General features: G+C 40.9%; 1 protein-coding gene across 1 annotated transcript in view; it reads right to left on the bottom strand.

Annotated features, from left to right (window-relative positions):
* Positions 1–15,678, bottom strand: part of LOC143768600 (excitatory amino acid transporter 2-like) — a 186,980-nt gene that overhangs the window by 39,393 nt on the left and 131,909 nt on the right. Inside the window, exons 4-6 of the mRNA XM_077257237.1 lie at positions 10,588–10,838; positions 5,921–6,101; positions 847–973 (exon numbers count right to left, since the gene is read on the bottom strand). Of these exons, the coding sequence (XP_077113352.1) occupies positions 847–973; positions 5,921–6,101; positions 10,588–10,838 (559 nt within the window). The remainder of the gene's footprint in view (positions 1–846; positions 974–5,920; positions 6,102–10,587; positions 10,839–15,678) is intronic.

Raw genomic sequence — 15,678 nt, 5'->3', positions numbered from 1 at the left:
GGAGTGGGGACCCCTCTATTCTTGATAACCAGTCATGCTGAAGCTAACAGCTGAAGGTTGTAGCCCCCAGCTGTGAGTTTGCCTGGTTGGTTATCAAAAATACAGGGTTACCCATGCCAGGTTTTTCTTTTAAATTATTTATTTACATAATAATCCCTTCAGTCACCGCCTGCTCTCGCTGTTATTATCGATGGTAAATATTTTTACCTCCGATCACGGCTGCGGGCTCACGCTGATTTGACAGCATGTGAACAGTGGCTGTCTGACCGACGGTAATGATTTTACCAACAATCAGAAGCAGTGTTTGCTGCGCTTTCATGCACATGACAGCGTGGCAAACACTGGATGTTCAAGTGAATGAGGTCTGTGTTCTGGTACCCGAACCCAAACTTTTTGTAAATGTTCGGCCGAACCCGCCGGACTTGAACATCCAGGCGTCCGCCCATCTCTACATCCTGGTTAAAATTCAGACCCAGGGTTTTTTCTGTGTAAGACATCTAAGGCCTGTCAAATAATGACCAATGGACAGAGAATTTATGGATGCCTGGCTTCAGAAAAAGATATCTACACAAATAACATATGAGATGTTCCTCTGAAGGAGTTATTTATTTTTTGGAGTGAATATTAAATTGCCCACTGGTGGCCACTTGGAAGCCCTTATCTGCCATGGCAAAAAAACCTTCAGCTAAATAGACTATTTTTACATAACTTTTTAGCATAAACCGAAAACACAAATGAAAGGTTAAATTTCATAAATGACTTAACTTTCTCCCTTTTGCAATGTATAATTTAATAACTCAATAAACCACAAACAAACAAGTCAAGGCGACCACACATTTGGCTTACCACATAATCATAGTGACCAGTTTCATAATGATCTCATTGAGTATATTAAAGAAATCAGCCATTAACTTTGCTTGTTCTCCCATCTTTCCCATGGAAATCCCAAATGCAATAAAGAATCCAATGAGACCTAAGAAGAATGAAATGAAAACCAGAGGTCAGTGCTAACATAAGTAAAGATTATCCTCACTCAGCAGATTTTATTCTCAACACATTCATTCGATTCATTGTGTATTTCAGTTGTTTTCTTGCTATTCAGAACTAAGCCATTAGTTGTGATAAACTTTTTGACTGTACTCATCCAACTTAAATATATATACAGTAAGTACGGAAAGTTTTCAGACCCCTTTAAATTTTTCACTCTTTGTTTCATTGCAGCCATTTGGTAAATTCAAAAAAGCTCATTTTTTCTCATTAATGTACACTCTTAACCCCATCTTGACTAAAAAAAACAGAAATGTAGAAATTTTTGCAAATTTAATAAAAAATGAAAACTGAAATATCACATGGTCATAAGTATTCAGACCCATTGCTCAGACACTCATATTTAAGTCACATGTTGTTCATCCTCCTTGAGATGGTTCTACTCCTTCATTGGAGTCCAGCTGTGTTTAATTAAACTGATAGGACTTGATTTGGAAAGGCACACACCTGTCCATACAAGACCTCACAGCTCACAGTGCATGTCAGACCAAATGAGAATCATGAGGTCAAAGGAACTGGCCAAGGAGCTCAGAGACAGAATTGTGGCAAGGCACAGACCTGGCCAAGGTTACAACAGAATATCTGCAGTACTCAAGGTTCCTAAGAGCACAGTGGCCTCCATAATCCTTAAATTGAAGAAGTTTGGGACCACCAGAAGTCTTCCTAGACCTGGCCGTCCAGCCAAACTGAGCAATCGTGGGATAAGAGCTTTGGTGAGAGAGGTAAAGAAGAACCCCAAGATCACTGTGGCTGAGCTTCAGAGATGCAGTAGGAAGATGGGAGAAAGTTCCACAAAGTCATCTATCACTGCAGCCCTCCACAAGTCGGGCCTTTATGGCAGAGTGGCCCAACAGAATAATAATAATAATAATCTTTATTTTTATATAGTGCTAACATATTCCGCAGCGCTTTACAGTTTGCACACATTATCATCGCTGTCCCCGATGGGGCTCACAATCTAAATTCCCTATCAGTATGTCTTTTGGAGTGTGGGAGGAAACCGGAGAACCCGGAGGAAACCCATGCAAACACAGAGAGAACATACAAACTCCTCAGTGCAAGACATATGAAAGTCCACTTAGAGTTTGCAATTAAAAAACACATGAAAGACTCCCAGACTATGAGAAATCAAATTCTCTGGTCTGATGAGACGAAGATAGACCTTTTTGGTGATAATTCTGAGCAGTATGTGTGGAGAAAACCAGGCACTGCTCATCACTTGCCCAATACAATCCCAACAGTGAAATATGGTGGTGGCAGCATCATGCTATGGGGGTGTTTTTCAGCTGCAGGGACAGGATGATTGGTTGTCATTGAAGGAAACATGAATGCGGCCAAGTACAGAGATATCCTGGATGAAAACCTCTTCTAGAGTGCTCTGGACCTCAGACTTGGCCGAAGGTTCACCTTCCAACAAGACAATGACCCTAGGCACACAGCTAATATAACAAAGGAGGGGCTTCTGAACAACTCTGTGACCATTCTTGGCTGGCCCAGCCAGAGCCCTGACCTAAACCCAAGTGAGCATCTCTGGAGAGACCTGAAAATGGCTGTTCACCAACGTTCACCATCCAACCTGACGGAACTGGAGAGGATCTGCAAGGAAGAATGGCCAAGGATCCCCAAATCCAGGTGTGAAAAACTTGTTGCATCATTCCCAAGAAGACTCATGGCTGTACTAGCTCAAAAGGGTGCTTCTACTCAATAATGAGCAAAGGGGCTGAATACTTATGACTAGTGTTGAGCATTCCGATACCGCAAGTATCGGGTATCGGCCGATATTTGCGGTATCGGAATTCCGATACCGAGTTCCGATATTTTTGTGATATCGGAAATCGGAATCGGAAGTTCCCAGTGTATGGTTCCCAGGGTCTGGAGGAGAGGAGACTCTCCTTCAGGCCCTGGGATCCATATTCATGTAAAAAATAAAGAATAAAAATAAAAAATATGGATATACTCACCCCTCCGGCGGAGCCTGGACCTTAGCGGTGTAACCGGCAGCCTCCATTCCTAAGAATGCAGTGAGTTTAGGACCTGCGATGACGTCGCGGCTTGTGATTGGTCGCGTGAGCGGTCACATGAGCGGTCACGCGACCAATCACAAGCCGCGACGTCATCGAAGGTCCTTTACTCAGCATTCTTAGGAACGGAGTCAGATGCTTGGACCGGTGAGAGCCAGGGGCCGTCCGAGGGGTGAGTATATCAATATTTTTTATTTTTATTCTTTATTTTATACATGAATATGGATCCCAGGGCCTGAAGGAGAGTTTCCTCTCCTTCAGACCCTGGGAACCATTCCGATATTTTGTGTCCCATTGATATGCATTGGTATCAGGTATCGGTATCGGCGATATCCGATACTTTTTGGGTATCAGCCGATCCAATCCGATACCGATACCTTTGCATATCGGAAGGTATCGCTCAACACTACTTATGACCATGTGATATTTCAGTTTTTCTTTTTTAATAAATTTTCAAAAATTTCTACATTTTCTGTTTTTTTTTCAGTCAAGATGGGGTGCAGAGTGTACATTAAGGAGAAAAAAATGAAGTTTTTTTGAATTTACCAAATGGCTGCAATGAAACAAAGAGTGAAAAATGTGAAGGGGTCTGAATACTTTCCGTACTCACTGTGTATCTGTCAATGAGTTTCAGCTCCCTCCAAACTTCTATTTTGGTCTCATCTGACCACACAACCGTCTCCCATGCCTCCTCTGGATAATCCAGATGGTGACTAGCGAACTGCAAACTGGCCTGGACGTGTGCTGGCATGAGCAGGGGGACCTTGCAGGATTTTAATCCATGACGGCGTAGTGTGTTACGAATGGTAATGTTTGAGACTGTGGTCCCAGCTCTCTTCATGTCATTGACCAGGTCCTCCTGTGTAGTTCTGGGCTGATTCTTGACCTTTCTCAGAATCATCCTTACCCCATTAGGCGACAACTTACATGGAGCCCCAGACCGAGAAAGATTGACAGTCATTTTGTGTTTCTTCCATTTTCTAATAATTGTGCCAACAGTTGTTGCCTTCTCACAAAACTGCTTGCCTATTGTCCTGTAGACCAACTAAGCCTTGTGCAGGTCTACAATTTTGTCCCTGGAGTCCTTAGACAGTTTTTTGGTCTTGGCCATGGTGGAGAGGCTGGAGTGTGATTGATTGAGTGTGTGGACAGGTGTCTTTTATATAGGTAATGAGTTCAAACAGATACAATTAATACAGGTATTGAGTGCAGAGTAGGAGACTTCCTACAGAGAAACTAACAGGTCTGTGAAAGCCAGAATTCCTGCTTGTTGGTAGATGATCAAATGCTTACTTCATGCAATAAAATGTAAATTAATTATGTAAAAATCATACAATGTGATCTTCTGGATTTTATTTTTAGATTCTGTCTCTCACAGGTGAAGTGTACCTACGTTAAAAATTACAGACTTTGTTGGTGGGAAAGTTTGCAAAATCGGCAGTGTATGAAATACTTATTTTTCTCACTGTATATATATATATATATATATATATATATATATATATATATATATGTAACATAACATATTGTCATATTATAAAAAGTAAAAACAAGTAGAAAATTAATGTATCAGTAAATTTACTACTTTGCTCTTAAACGGATTTTACACTTTAAGGAAAAGCTCCAAAATAACAAAGAGAGCAGGTAATCACCTTCCATGGGATGCAGCGCTGCTGCTCCAGTCTTGGCTACATCAACAGCGCGCACTACCACTGCAGCTAATCACTGAGCTCAGCGGTTGTCGTAGTCATGATGTGCAGCTTAAATTCAGTGATTGGCGGCAGAAGTGATACGCAGAGCCGATGTGACAGCCAAAACACTGAGTTCCGAGCAATGTGGTTTGAGATCCACTTCCGGAAAGAGGAAAACTCCTTTAATAAAGAACATTTTGTTGAAATACAGTGATTTCTTTGGAAGACCTAGACAGCACATACTGTGGAGAGTCTACTATATGCATAAAAAATCATGACATTATCAAATTAATTAAAGGGAATTGGTCAGCAGGTTTTTGCTATGCAATCTGACAGCAGCATGACGTAGTGGCCAAGACCCTGTTATCACAGATGTATAACTTAGTTTACAGCAATTTAAATATAATTATGATTCTTTTCTGCTGCAGATTTAGCAGTGCTCTGACTGCTGAGCTCTGTATAACCCCGCCCACTCAACTGATTGGCAGCTTTTAGTGCCAATCAGTGGAGAGGGTGTGGTTGGACCAGGAGACGCAAGACACCTAGTCTTCTCAGATAATCTCCTGCTGATAAAACATCACTGGAATCAGGGTGTCATCCCCTACATCATGTTTCTCTCAAATAACATAGCTAAAACCTGCTGATAGATTCCCTTTAAAAAATTATTCCCGCCTTAGAAAGTTATTACTTATCCATAGTGATAACCTGATGATCGATCTTCGTCCCACCACTCTGATATGCCCCATTGGAATGGAATGCAAGTACATCACTGCTCCATTAATTGTCTGTGAGATTGTCGGAGATAGCCAATTAAGTGGTGGGACCACAACGATCAGCAAGTTATTACCAGTTCTCTGGGTAGCCGGTAACTTGCTTAAATTGGAGTAAATTTTATGAAATTCTGCATCCCCCATTTAGATGAATAGGACAGTCTCATTATTTTTGCAAACTATATTCTGCATGTAAATATATCCTAAAAAGACATAAAAATACTACTCATTACCCACATAACATAGGATACCTATTGGTAGCCTTCTTTTATGATCCACCTCTAAAAATTTGGAAGCCTGTAAAGGATACACAGCTTAAACTTTTATACAATTCCCATCCACAGTTGCACAAATACTAATGTGTAATGACTTATAAAAAGCTGGCTCTTACCAAGAACATTCATCCCTCCCTTAAATTCCAGTTTCTTTTCAGTCACCATTGCAGGCCCAGGAGACTCAGCCATAGAAGAGTTAGCCTGAGAGCTGTTGACTGCCAGGCCGGTAACATTAATAGGTCGGATTAGATCCAGGGGTGAAGGAGGTGCTGGGACTTTCTTGGAAACCGTTTGTATCTGGGAAGAACAAAGCAAACTGTATGTTATGAGGGTGTCATGTCTTCCTGCCAGTCCTGGAGCTAGGTGGTTTAGTCTGGTAATGAACCGCAGGTCTTTTTTTAGAGATGGTGTGATTTATGTCCCATATTACATGGATTTAGTTAAACTGACCAGTCCTTTTTGTCCCTGCTGGTGAAATATTCTTCTTCCTGTGCTGAGTGCAAAATCTAAGAGGTTGGAATTTATTGCAGTTGTTGTAGAGGTGTTCTGTAGTTTGCTACAGTACATGTGTGTTTATCTCCTGGTCCTCACTCCCATTGAGTTTATTCCTCCCTTTTGCTGTCCTTCTCCTTATTGTTGGTTAGTGTTTTTGTATTATAGAGGTTTTCTGTTATCCCTGTTTTGTTTTTGTGGCTTGTTTACCTTACATTTCTGGGGTTGGGGAGGAGACAGATCAGGGTTTAACAGGAGCATAGTAAGGTCAGAGACACAGGCCAGTTCCAGTTTGAGGCCTCCCTTCCTTACCGAAGACCATCACAGTGTGACACTGTGTTTGTATGAAGAAGGAAACCAAGTGTAGTATTTATCAAACTGAGTTTAGCAGGCATTTCCACCTATTCCAAAAAAGTACACATTTAAGAGATTACCAAGGAACCATGTTAGCTTTAGTTGATGCAACTACCTGATGCAAAAACTACTATATACTACCTGATGCAAAAACCAGGAATTGTCTTCTGGATGATGGAGAGTTTGTAAAACGGGGTTCTGCCACCAGCTAAATATTTACAGAACCCTTCTAAGGCCCCTTTCACACATCAGTTTTTTGCCTTCAGTCACACTTCGTTGGCTCGACAGATCGACGGATCCCTCACAGATTGTGAAAAACTGATGCAATAGATCTGTTTTTTCGACGGATCCGGCTAGTGGAGCTGGCTAAAGGATCCTAAAAAAATTGGAGCATGCTCAGTTTAAAAAAACATCTTCAAAGGGAGATTTGTAGTTAAAATTCTGCGCTGCCGCTAAGATGAATTTCAGGAGAGTATAGTTGATTCACAGTGGTTTTATTCAACGTGTTTCAGGGGTCTCATACCCCTTCATCAGGTGGTATTTCCTGGTGAAGGGGGCATGAGACCCCTGAAACGCGTTGAATAAAACCACTATGAATCAACTATACTCTCCTGAAATTCATCTTAGTGGCAGCGCTGAATTTTAACTACAAATCTCCCTTTGAAGACATTATTGTTTCTGGTCGGTGAAGACCTGTGGATCTGCAGCAGCCGCTATCTGTATGCTCTAATCTCATCCTAACCAGGTGAGCAAATTTGGTATATATTCTCCTCTGTGTAACGTGGATAAGACCCTATTGTGCTCTTTGTCTCCCCATTGTTTTGCAACAGTTTAAAAAAATGGAATTCGTCGCCGGATTCCGTCATTTGGGGGTTCCGGCACCCATAGGCTTCCATTCTAACAAACGATGGATGGTGACGGATCCATCGCTGTTCGTTTTTTCAACGTTACTTTGTCCATCATCTCCTGCCATCGGGTCAATAATTTTCGACGGACCGGTGAACGACGGATGAAACGTGAGGCCATCCGTCGCAATCCGTCGCTAATACAAGTCTATGAGAAAAAAACGGATCCGTTGACGTCGGTCGCTGGATCCGTTTTTATCAAAATTCGACAGATTGCGACTGATAGCAAAAAACTGATCTGTGAAAGGGGCCTTAGTCAGTACATGCTAGCTGATGTTGTAACAACTGTTTCCGGAGGCGATGGTTTTGCCAAAAAGGAAACAAACTTTCATAGCTACATGCCACACATTGTTGGCGTGACTGAGCCACCACAAAATAGGCAAAAGATTCAACAATTCTTTGGGAAAAAAAATTACTGAAGCCAAATACAATCTTCTCGAACAACGTGGTCCAGCATACTGACTCAGAAGGGATCTGCGAACATTTACCTAGCAGAAGCCCATACTACAAGCACCTCACCTTCCAGAAGACAATTCCTGTTTTGGTACCAGCTCATATTTATAATATTTGACAATGTCCCTTTTCAAAAGCCAAAAACTATAGCATGTATTCTGCTATGATGGTTGCCTAAAAAGCTGGAGTACGGAGTAGGCTAATTCATTAAAAGCCAAAAGACTTTTGAAAATGTATTAAGATTGGTGCAAAATTGACCACATCACATACAGTTAACATGCGACTTGGAAACACACTCACTGCTTTGGGCCACCATTTTTATATGTACCCTAAAGTCTCTAAGTCAAATGATTTTTTGTGGATTATGGTATTATTATTTTCTTTGCACTAGATGTAATAGCTATTACCATCACGCTAGTTGAATAATTAGCATTCTATGTTATTGAATGCAGAGAACTAATATTTAACTATTTTTCAGTTTAATCTAAACTGTGTAAAGTAATTAACATAAAATGGACAGTGGTGTGTTTTGTAGGGATCTGAATAAATTTCAGCAACCGCAACAAGTTTGTAAAGAAATGGAATATAAATACCAACATTTTGAGAGCATTTTTGACTTTCTTTCTGTGCCTAATTTTTGTTTTGTAACAATCAAGCACTGTGCCTCTATTCTTCTGTGTAACAACCAAGCTCTGTGCCTCTATTCTGTTGTGTAACAACCAAGCTCTGTACCTCTATTCTGTTGTGTAACAACCAAGCTCTGTGCCTCTATTCTTGTGTGTAACAACCAAGCTCTGTGCCTCTATTCTGGTGTGTAACAACCAAGCTCTGTGCCTCTATTCTTCTGTGTAACAACCAAGCTGTGTGCCTTTATTCTGCTGTGTAACAACCAAGCTCTGTGCCTCTATTCTGGTATGTAACAACCAAGCCCTGTTCCTTTATTCTGCTGTGTAACAACCAAGCTCTGTGCCTCTATTCTGGTGTGTAACAACCAAGCTCTGTGCCTCTATTCTGCTGTGTAACAACCAAGCTCTGTGCCTCTATTCTGTTGTGTAACAACCAAGCTTTGTTTTGCTCATCACTATTTGTGGCTATATTTTGGTTTATAACAGCCAACGTTTGTGCCTGTGTTCTGCTGTGTAACAACCAAGCTCTGTACCTCTTTTGTGTTGTGTACCAACCAAATTCTGTACAAATTTTCTGTTGTGTAGAAACCAAGCTCTGTGCCTCTATGTTGTTATGTATCAACCAAGCTCTGTACCTATTTTTTGCTATGTAACAACCAAACTCTGTGCCTATTTTTGTTATATAACAACAAAGCTCTGGGCCTCAATTCTACTGTGTAACAACCAAGCTCTGTGCCTCATCTCTGGTGTGTAACAACCAAGCTCTGTGCCTCTTTTCTGTTGTGTAGCAACCAAGTTCTGTGCCTCTATTCTGTTGTGTAACAACCAAGCTATGTGCCTATTTTTTGTTATGTAACAACCAAGCACTGTGCCTTTATTCTGCTGTGTAACAACCAAGCTATGTGCCTCATCTCTGGTGTGTAACAACCAAGCTGTGTGCCTCTATTCTGTTGTGTGACAACCAAGCTCTGTGCCTCTATTCTACAGTGTAACAACCAAGCTCTGTGCCTCATCTCTGGTGTGTAACAACCAAGCTCTGTGCCTCTATTCTGTTGTGTAACAGCCAAGCTTTGTGACTCAATTTTGGTTTATAACAGCCAAAGTTTGTGCCTGTATTCTGCTGTGAAACAACCAAGCTCTGTGCCTCTTTCGTGTTGTGTTCCAACCAAATTCTGTACAACTATTCTGTTGTGTAGAAACCAAGCTGTGTGCCTATTTTTTGCTATGTGACAACCAAGCTCTGTGACTATTTTTGTTATATAACAACCAAGCTCTGTGCCTCTATTCTGTGTAACAACTAAGCTCTGTGCCTCTATTCTGTTGTGTAACAACCAAGCTCTGTGCCTGGTCTCTGCTGTGTAACAACCAAGCTCTGTGCCTCTATTCTGCTGTGTAACAACCAAGCTCTGTGGCTCATCTCTGGTGTGTAACAACTAAGCTCTGTGCCTCTATTCTGTTGTGTAACAACCAAGCTCTGTGCCTCTATTCTGTTGTGTAACAACCAAGCTCTGTGCCTATTTTTGTTATGTAGCAACCAAGCTCTGTGCATCTATTCTTCTGTGTAACAACCAAGCTCTGTGCCTCAATTGTGTTGTCTAACAATCAAGCTCTGTACTTCAATTGTGCTGTGTAATCACCAAGCTCTGAGCCTGGATGCTATGCATAACCTGTTCGAAGTTTGTACCTTCATTGAGAAACTATAACCACTTTTTCTAAATCATTCTATTAAAGATTTTTGCTGTTAACCCATAGCACAAACCACACAAAGTCTGTGCATCTGATTTTACTAAACTAGACTTGTTGCTTGGCTTCTGCATTAGGATTTCACAGTGCTGGCTCCCACACTGCAAATGGAAGCTACATGCAAAGTAGTAGAAACCATAAAAACATGCATGAGATGGGGTGAAACAGTGTGAACAGAATTAATTGGGTATGTTTGGTCTTATGTCATACCTGCTGAAAACATGCTTGGACTAAGTTTTCAGGAAAGAGGTTTCGGATGAGGTCCAAAAATGCATCAATACTGGACACTTCTTCATTTTTGGTTGATATGCTGACTTGCTTCTTCAACTTAGGGTTGCCAGGGTGAATGGATAGAACAAGGATAACTCCGAGCAGAGCAGCTAAGATGGTAGTGGACATGTAATAAACCATTGCACGAGTGCCCATTCTTCCACTGGACTTTGCATCAAGGCCAGCCAAACCTGTTGGTGGGAAGTTAAAATGATTAAATCACTTATAATAAAAAAACATCATGAGATGATCCTTAATTAAAAAGTCAATATTATTTAAAGGGGTTTGTGTATTCAGCCTGTCGAGGTCTCTCCTTCCTTTCCACATGGGTAAGCACGTGCTATGTTTGGGCTCATGAGCAATGTTATATTTGTTTACATTAGACTGGCAATAGCCGGTGTGGGTTCCCTATTGACAGATAAACTGGCCAGTATGTAGGGGTGCTCATGTCACTTTTTTACTTGCTCTTGGCCCTAACCATTATGGAGGCATCTTGATTGGTTGTTTTGTTGCATTTTTATTTTTCTTCCCTTTTCATTTTTCGTCATGTATTTTGTATTCTGGCAGACAGCCGCTATTTATTGTGAGTGAGCTTTGTGTAATAAAGATTTTTTTCATATTATATTCAAACCATCTTGGGCTTCACTTAATTACCTAATTTGTACCCATGAGAGTATACACTCCTGGTTCTCTATAGGTCTAATATATTTGTTTGGAGTCGCGGTTGCACTCTCATTTTTAGGTCCCAAGTGTAGGACCACTACTACTAATGTGTTTCCAACATGTCAGTTATTGTTAACAAAATATAATTTAAAGGGTTGCCCCACAACATTAATTACACATCTAAAGGACAGGTCATCAGTATCAGATTGGTGTTGGACTGGCACCTGGCACCCCCACCACTTAGCTTCTTTAGGTGTCGGCAGCTTACATCCAGACACCACCAACACCGAGTACAGCTGATCTGGGGGGTGCTGGATGTTGGTTGCTGGATGTTGGTCCTCCACCAACCTGGTATTAATGACCTATCATTAAAAAAGTTCATCAATAAAAAAGATATTGAGAAACCCTTTTAATTCAAGAATACAAGTACAAACCCAATATTGCCCCTGGAGGACATTTTGCCTCTGCTTAACAAAGATTAAAGCCGTAGCAAGTGATCATGGGAAGTCATGACTAGTTCCTCTCTGGTTTGGCTGTGTGACTAAAAACTAAAAATGTCCTGGCTTGGACAAGACAACCATTTGTTAAGAACCGTAATAAAAAGACCTGCAATTAGCTGTGGGAAAGATTACATGTTGGAGTTCAGACTCGCAGGAGTTCTCCCAGCAGTAGTTTCATGTTGGCAGTCGCATAACAGGCTGAGGTATATCATCAACCTGTGTGATTAGGTCTGGAAGTCTCTTGATGGCTGTGGGAATGATCAGTCTGTGTGATTGAGAGTGTTGAGTGGCTGTAATTGAGTCCTGCAAAGCGAAGGTTGAAAAAAATGTCTGTGGGCCAGTTGGAGCTACAGTAAAGGTCTGGTTGCCCTATAAACCTGACAATTGGCCTGAAGGCAAAGTCCAAGGTTATGGTGGACTGTAGGATGTAGGCCATAAGAAGATACAGGAAAGATATATTTCTTGGTACTGTGTTAGCCAGTAGATAGAAAATATTTAGAATTGAGAGGTTGGTACCTTTTAATGGCTAACTGAAAAGATGGCCATAAGAAGGGCAGCCTAGTGAGAGTGAGTCTAAGAGGAAGTCTAGCTATGAGACTGAGTTTGCATGGAGAAGACTTTGACAATGGTCTGGACACGCAGTGGTGTGAGTGAAGTTTGGTAGAAAAAGTCCTTGAAGATTTAATAATTGTGTGAAGTAAGAGGGTGAAAGGGCATCAAATTAAATTGGAATTTCAATACGGTACTTAAAAATGAAACGTATATTTCAATTGAACGATATCGGAAACGAAGGTTCCTGTGAATGCTTAGTTCCCGATATTTGTCAAGTCTAAACAGGTTATTGGCCATCGGACAAATAAGCAAAATGCTGTTAAATCATTTTTTGGTTTACCCAAAATATAGTTTTCGGGAACATGTCCTCTAAACAGGACCTGTGCTACAACAAGAACAATAGCCATAGCATAGGCGCACAGAACAATATTGCTGATCACTCAGTGTGGTTTGACTGTCCAAATAGGTTATTAAATGACCATCAATGGGCGTATATTTACCGCTCAGCAATTGTTTAATTCTGCAGATCGCATAGTGCAAAGAAAGTAAAACTCCTCTCTGTGTCAATTTTTCAACATTTCAAGTATAACTATTTAATTTACTATATAGAGTTACAGTGCCTTGCGAAAGTATTTGGCCCCCTGGAACTTTTCAACCTTTTCCCACATATCATGCTTCAAACATAAATATACCAAATGTAAATTTTTGCTGAAAAATCAACAACAAGTGGAACACAATTGTAAAGTTGAACGAAATGTATTGGTTATTTTAAATTTTTGTGGAAATTCAAAAACTGAAAAGTGGGGCGTGCAATATTATTCGGCCCCTTTACTTTCAGTGCAGCAAACTCACTCCAGAAGTTCATTGTGGATCTCTGAATGATCCAATGTTGTTCTAAAAGCCTAATGATGATAAATATAATCCAACCGGGGTGTAATCAAGTTTCCGTATAAATGCACCTGCTCTGTGATAGTCTCAGGGTTCTGTATGAAGCACCGAGAGCATCATGAAGACCAAGGAACACAACAAGCAGGTTCGTGATACTGTTGTGGAGAAGTTTAAAGCCAGATTTGGATACAAAATTATTTCCAAAACTTTAAACATCCCAAGGAGCACTGTGCAAGCGATCATATTGAAGTGGAAGGAGTATCATACCACTACAAATCTACCAACACCCGGCCGTCCCTCTAAACTTTCATCTCAAACAATGAGAAGACTGATCAGAGATGCAGCCAAGAGGCCCATGATCACTCTGGATGAACTGCAGAGATCTACAGCTGAGGTGGGACAGTCTGTCCATAGGACAACAATTAGTCATACACTGCACAAATCTGGCCTTTACGGAAGAGTGGCAAGAAGAAAGCCATTTCTCAAAGATATCCATAAAAAGTGTCATTTAAAGTTTGCAACAAGCCACCTGGGAGACACACCAAACATGTGGAAGAAGGTGCTCTGGTCAGATGAAACCAAAATCGAACTTTTTGGCAGCAATGCCGAACAATATGTTTGGCATAAAGGCAACACAGCTCATCACCCTGAACACACCATCCCCACTGTCAAACATGGGGGTAGAAGCATCATGGTTTGGGTCTACTTTTCTTCAGCATGGACAGGGAAGATGGTTAAAATTGATGGGAAGATGGATGGAGCCAAATACAGGACCATTCTTGAAGAAAACCTGTTGGAGTCTGCAAAAGACCTGAGACTGGGATGGAGATTTGTCTTCCAACAAGACAATGATCCCAAACATAAAGCAAAATCTACAATAGAATGGTTCACAAATAAACATATCCAGGTGTTAGAATGGCCAAGTCAAAGTCCAGACCTCAACGCAATCGAGAATCTGTGGAAAGAGCTGAAAACTGCTGTTCACAAACGATCTCCATCAAACCTCACTGAGCTCGAGCTGTTTACCAAGGAAGAATGGGCAAAAATTTCAGTCTCTCGATGTACAAAACTGATAGAGACATACCCCAAGCGACTTGCATCTGTAATCACAGCAAAAGGTGGCGCAACAAAGTATTAAGTTAAAGGGGCCGAATAATATTGCACGCCCCACTTTTCAGTTTTTGAATTTCCACAAAAATTTAAAATAACCAATACATTTCATTCAACTTCACAATTGTGTTCCACTTGTTGATTCTACACCAAAAATTTACACTTGGTATCTTTATGTTTGAAGCATGATATGTGGGAAAAGGTTGAAAAGTTCCAGGGGGCCGAATACTTTTGCAAGGCACTGTATACTTTTTTAAATGTTGTAAACTGCAAGTTATAATTTTTGGTCCTAGGACTAATATATCGATGGTTTTCCATGACTGATCAATATAAACCCCTTTCCGACATCAGGCGTAATAGTACACTAATGTCGGACACTCTCCTTTTGATGTGGGCTCCGGCGCTGAGCCCACATCTTTCCCGGCACATGTCAGCTGTTTTGAACAGCTGACATGTACCTGTAACATCCGCGGGTGTAATCGCGATCCATCCACGGCTGTTAATTATGGTAGTTAAATACCACTGTAAAACTCTAACAGTGGCATTTAGCACACGTTGGAAATCCTGCCCATTGGCGCCCGATGGGTTGGCATGACAACCAGAGGTCTCCAGCAGAAAATAAATAAAAAGTAAATATAAATAATACAGGTAAATATAAATAAATAATAAAGATTAAAATACATTTTTAAAAACTCATGTTACCAGAATATAAATAATACAAGTAAATATAAATAAGTAAAAATGAATAAAATATATATATATTTTTAAGTAAAATATTACCAGAAAACCATAAATCTAAGCTTACCCATAAAAGACAATACTTAAATCATTTATAATATATATATATATATATATATATATATATATATATATAAATAAATGCATACTGTATTTTTCTGACCATAAGACGCACTTTTTTTCCTCCAAATTTGGGAGGAAAGTGTGGGTGTGTCTTATGGTAGGGATGTAGCATGTGGGGAGGGGGGCAGCAGCAAGTGGGATCGCACTGTTATCCCACTTCAAAAGGCAGAAAAATGCCCCCGCTGCCTGGAATCAGCACTGGGGAAACCATGTGGTCCCGATGATTAAGTGCAGTGAATATTCATTAGCTGCTTCCCCGCCCACCTATCAGCTGAGCAGTGAGCCTGGAGCAGCAAATGAATACTCCACTTAAGCAGGAACACACATGGTTTCCTCAGAGCTGGATTCCTGCAGCAGATGGGGAGATCTGTTTGTCCGGGGGAGGAGGCAGCAGCAGCAGCAGGGGCCTGGGGAGAGGAGATCGCTGCATACCTGCCTGGGCTGGACGCTGAGTGCT

This window comes from Ranitomeya variabilis, chromosome 4 (genome assembly GCF_051348905.1).
Source record: "Ranitomeya variabilis isolate aRanVar5 chromosome 4, aRanVar5.hap1, whole genome shotgun sequence".
Classification (NCBI taxonomy): Eukaryota; Metazoa; Chordata; class Amphibia; order Anura; family Dendrobatidae; genus Ranitomeya; species Ranitomeya variabilis.
The sequence above is the reverse complement of the archived record's forward strand: the minus strand, read 5'-3'. Positions and strand labels throughout refer to the sequence as shown.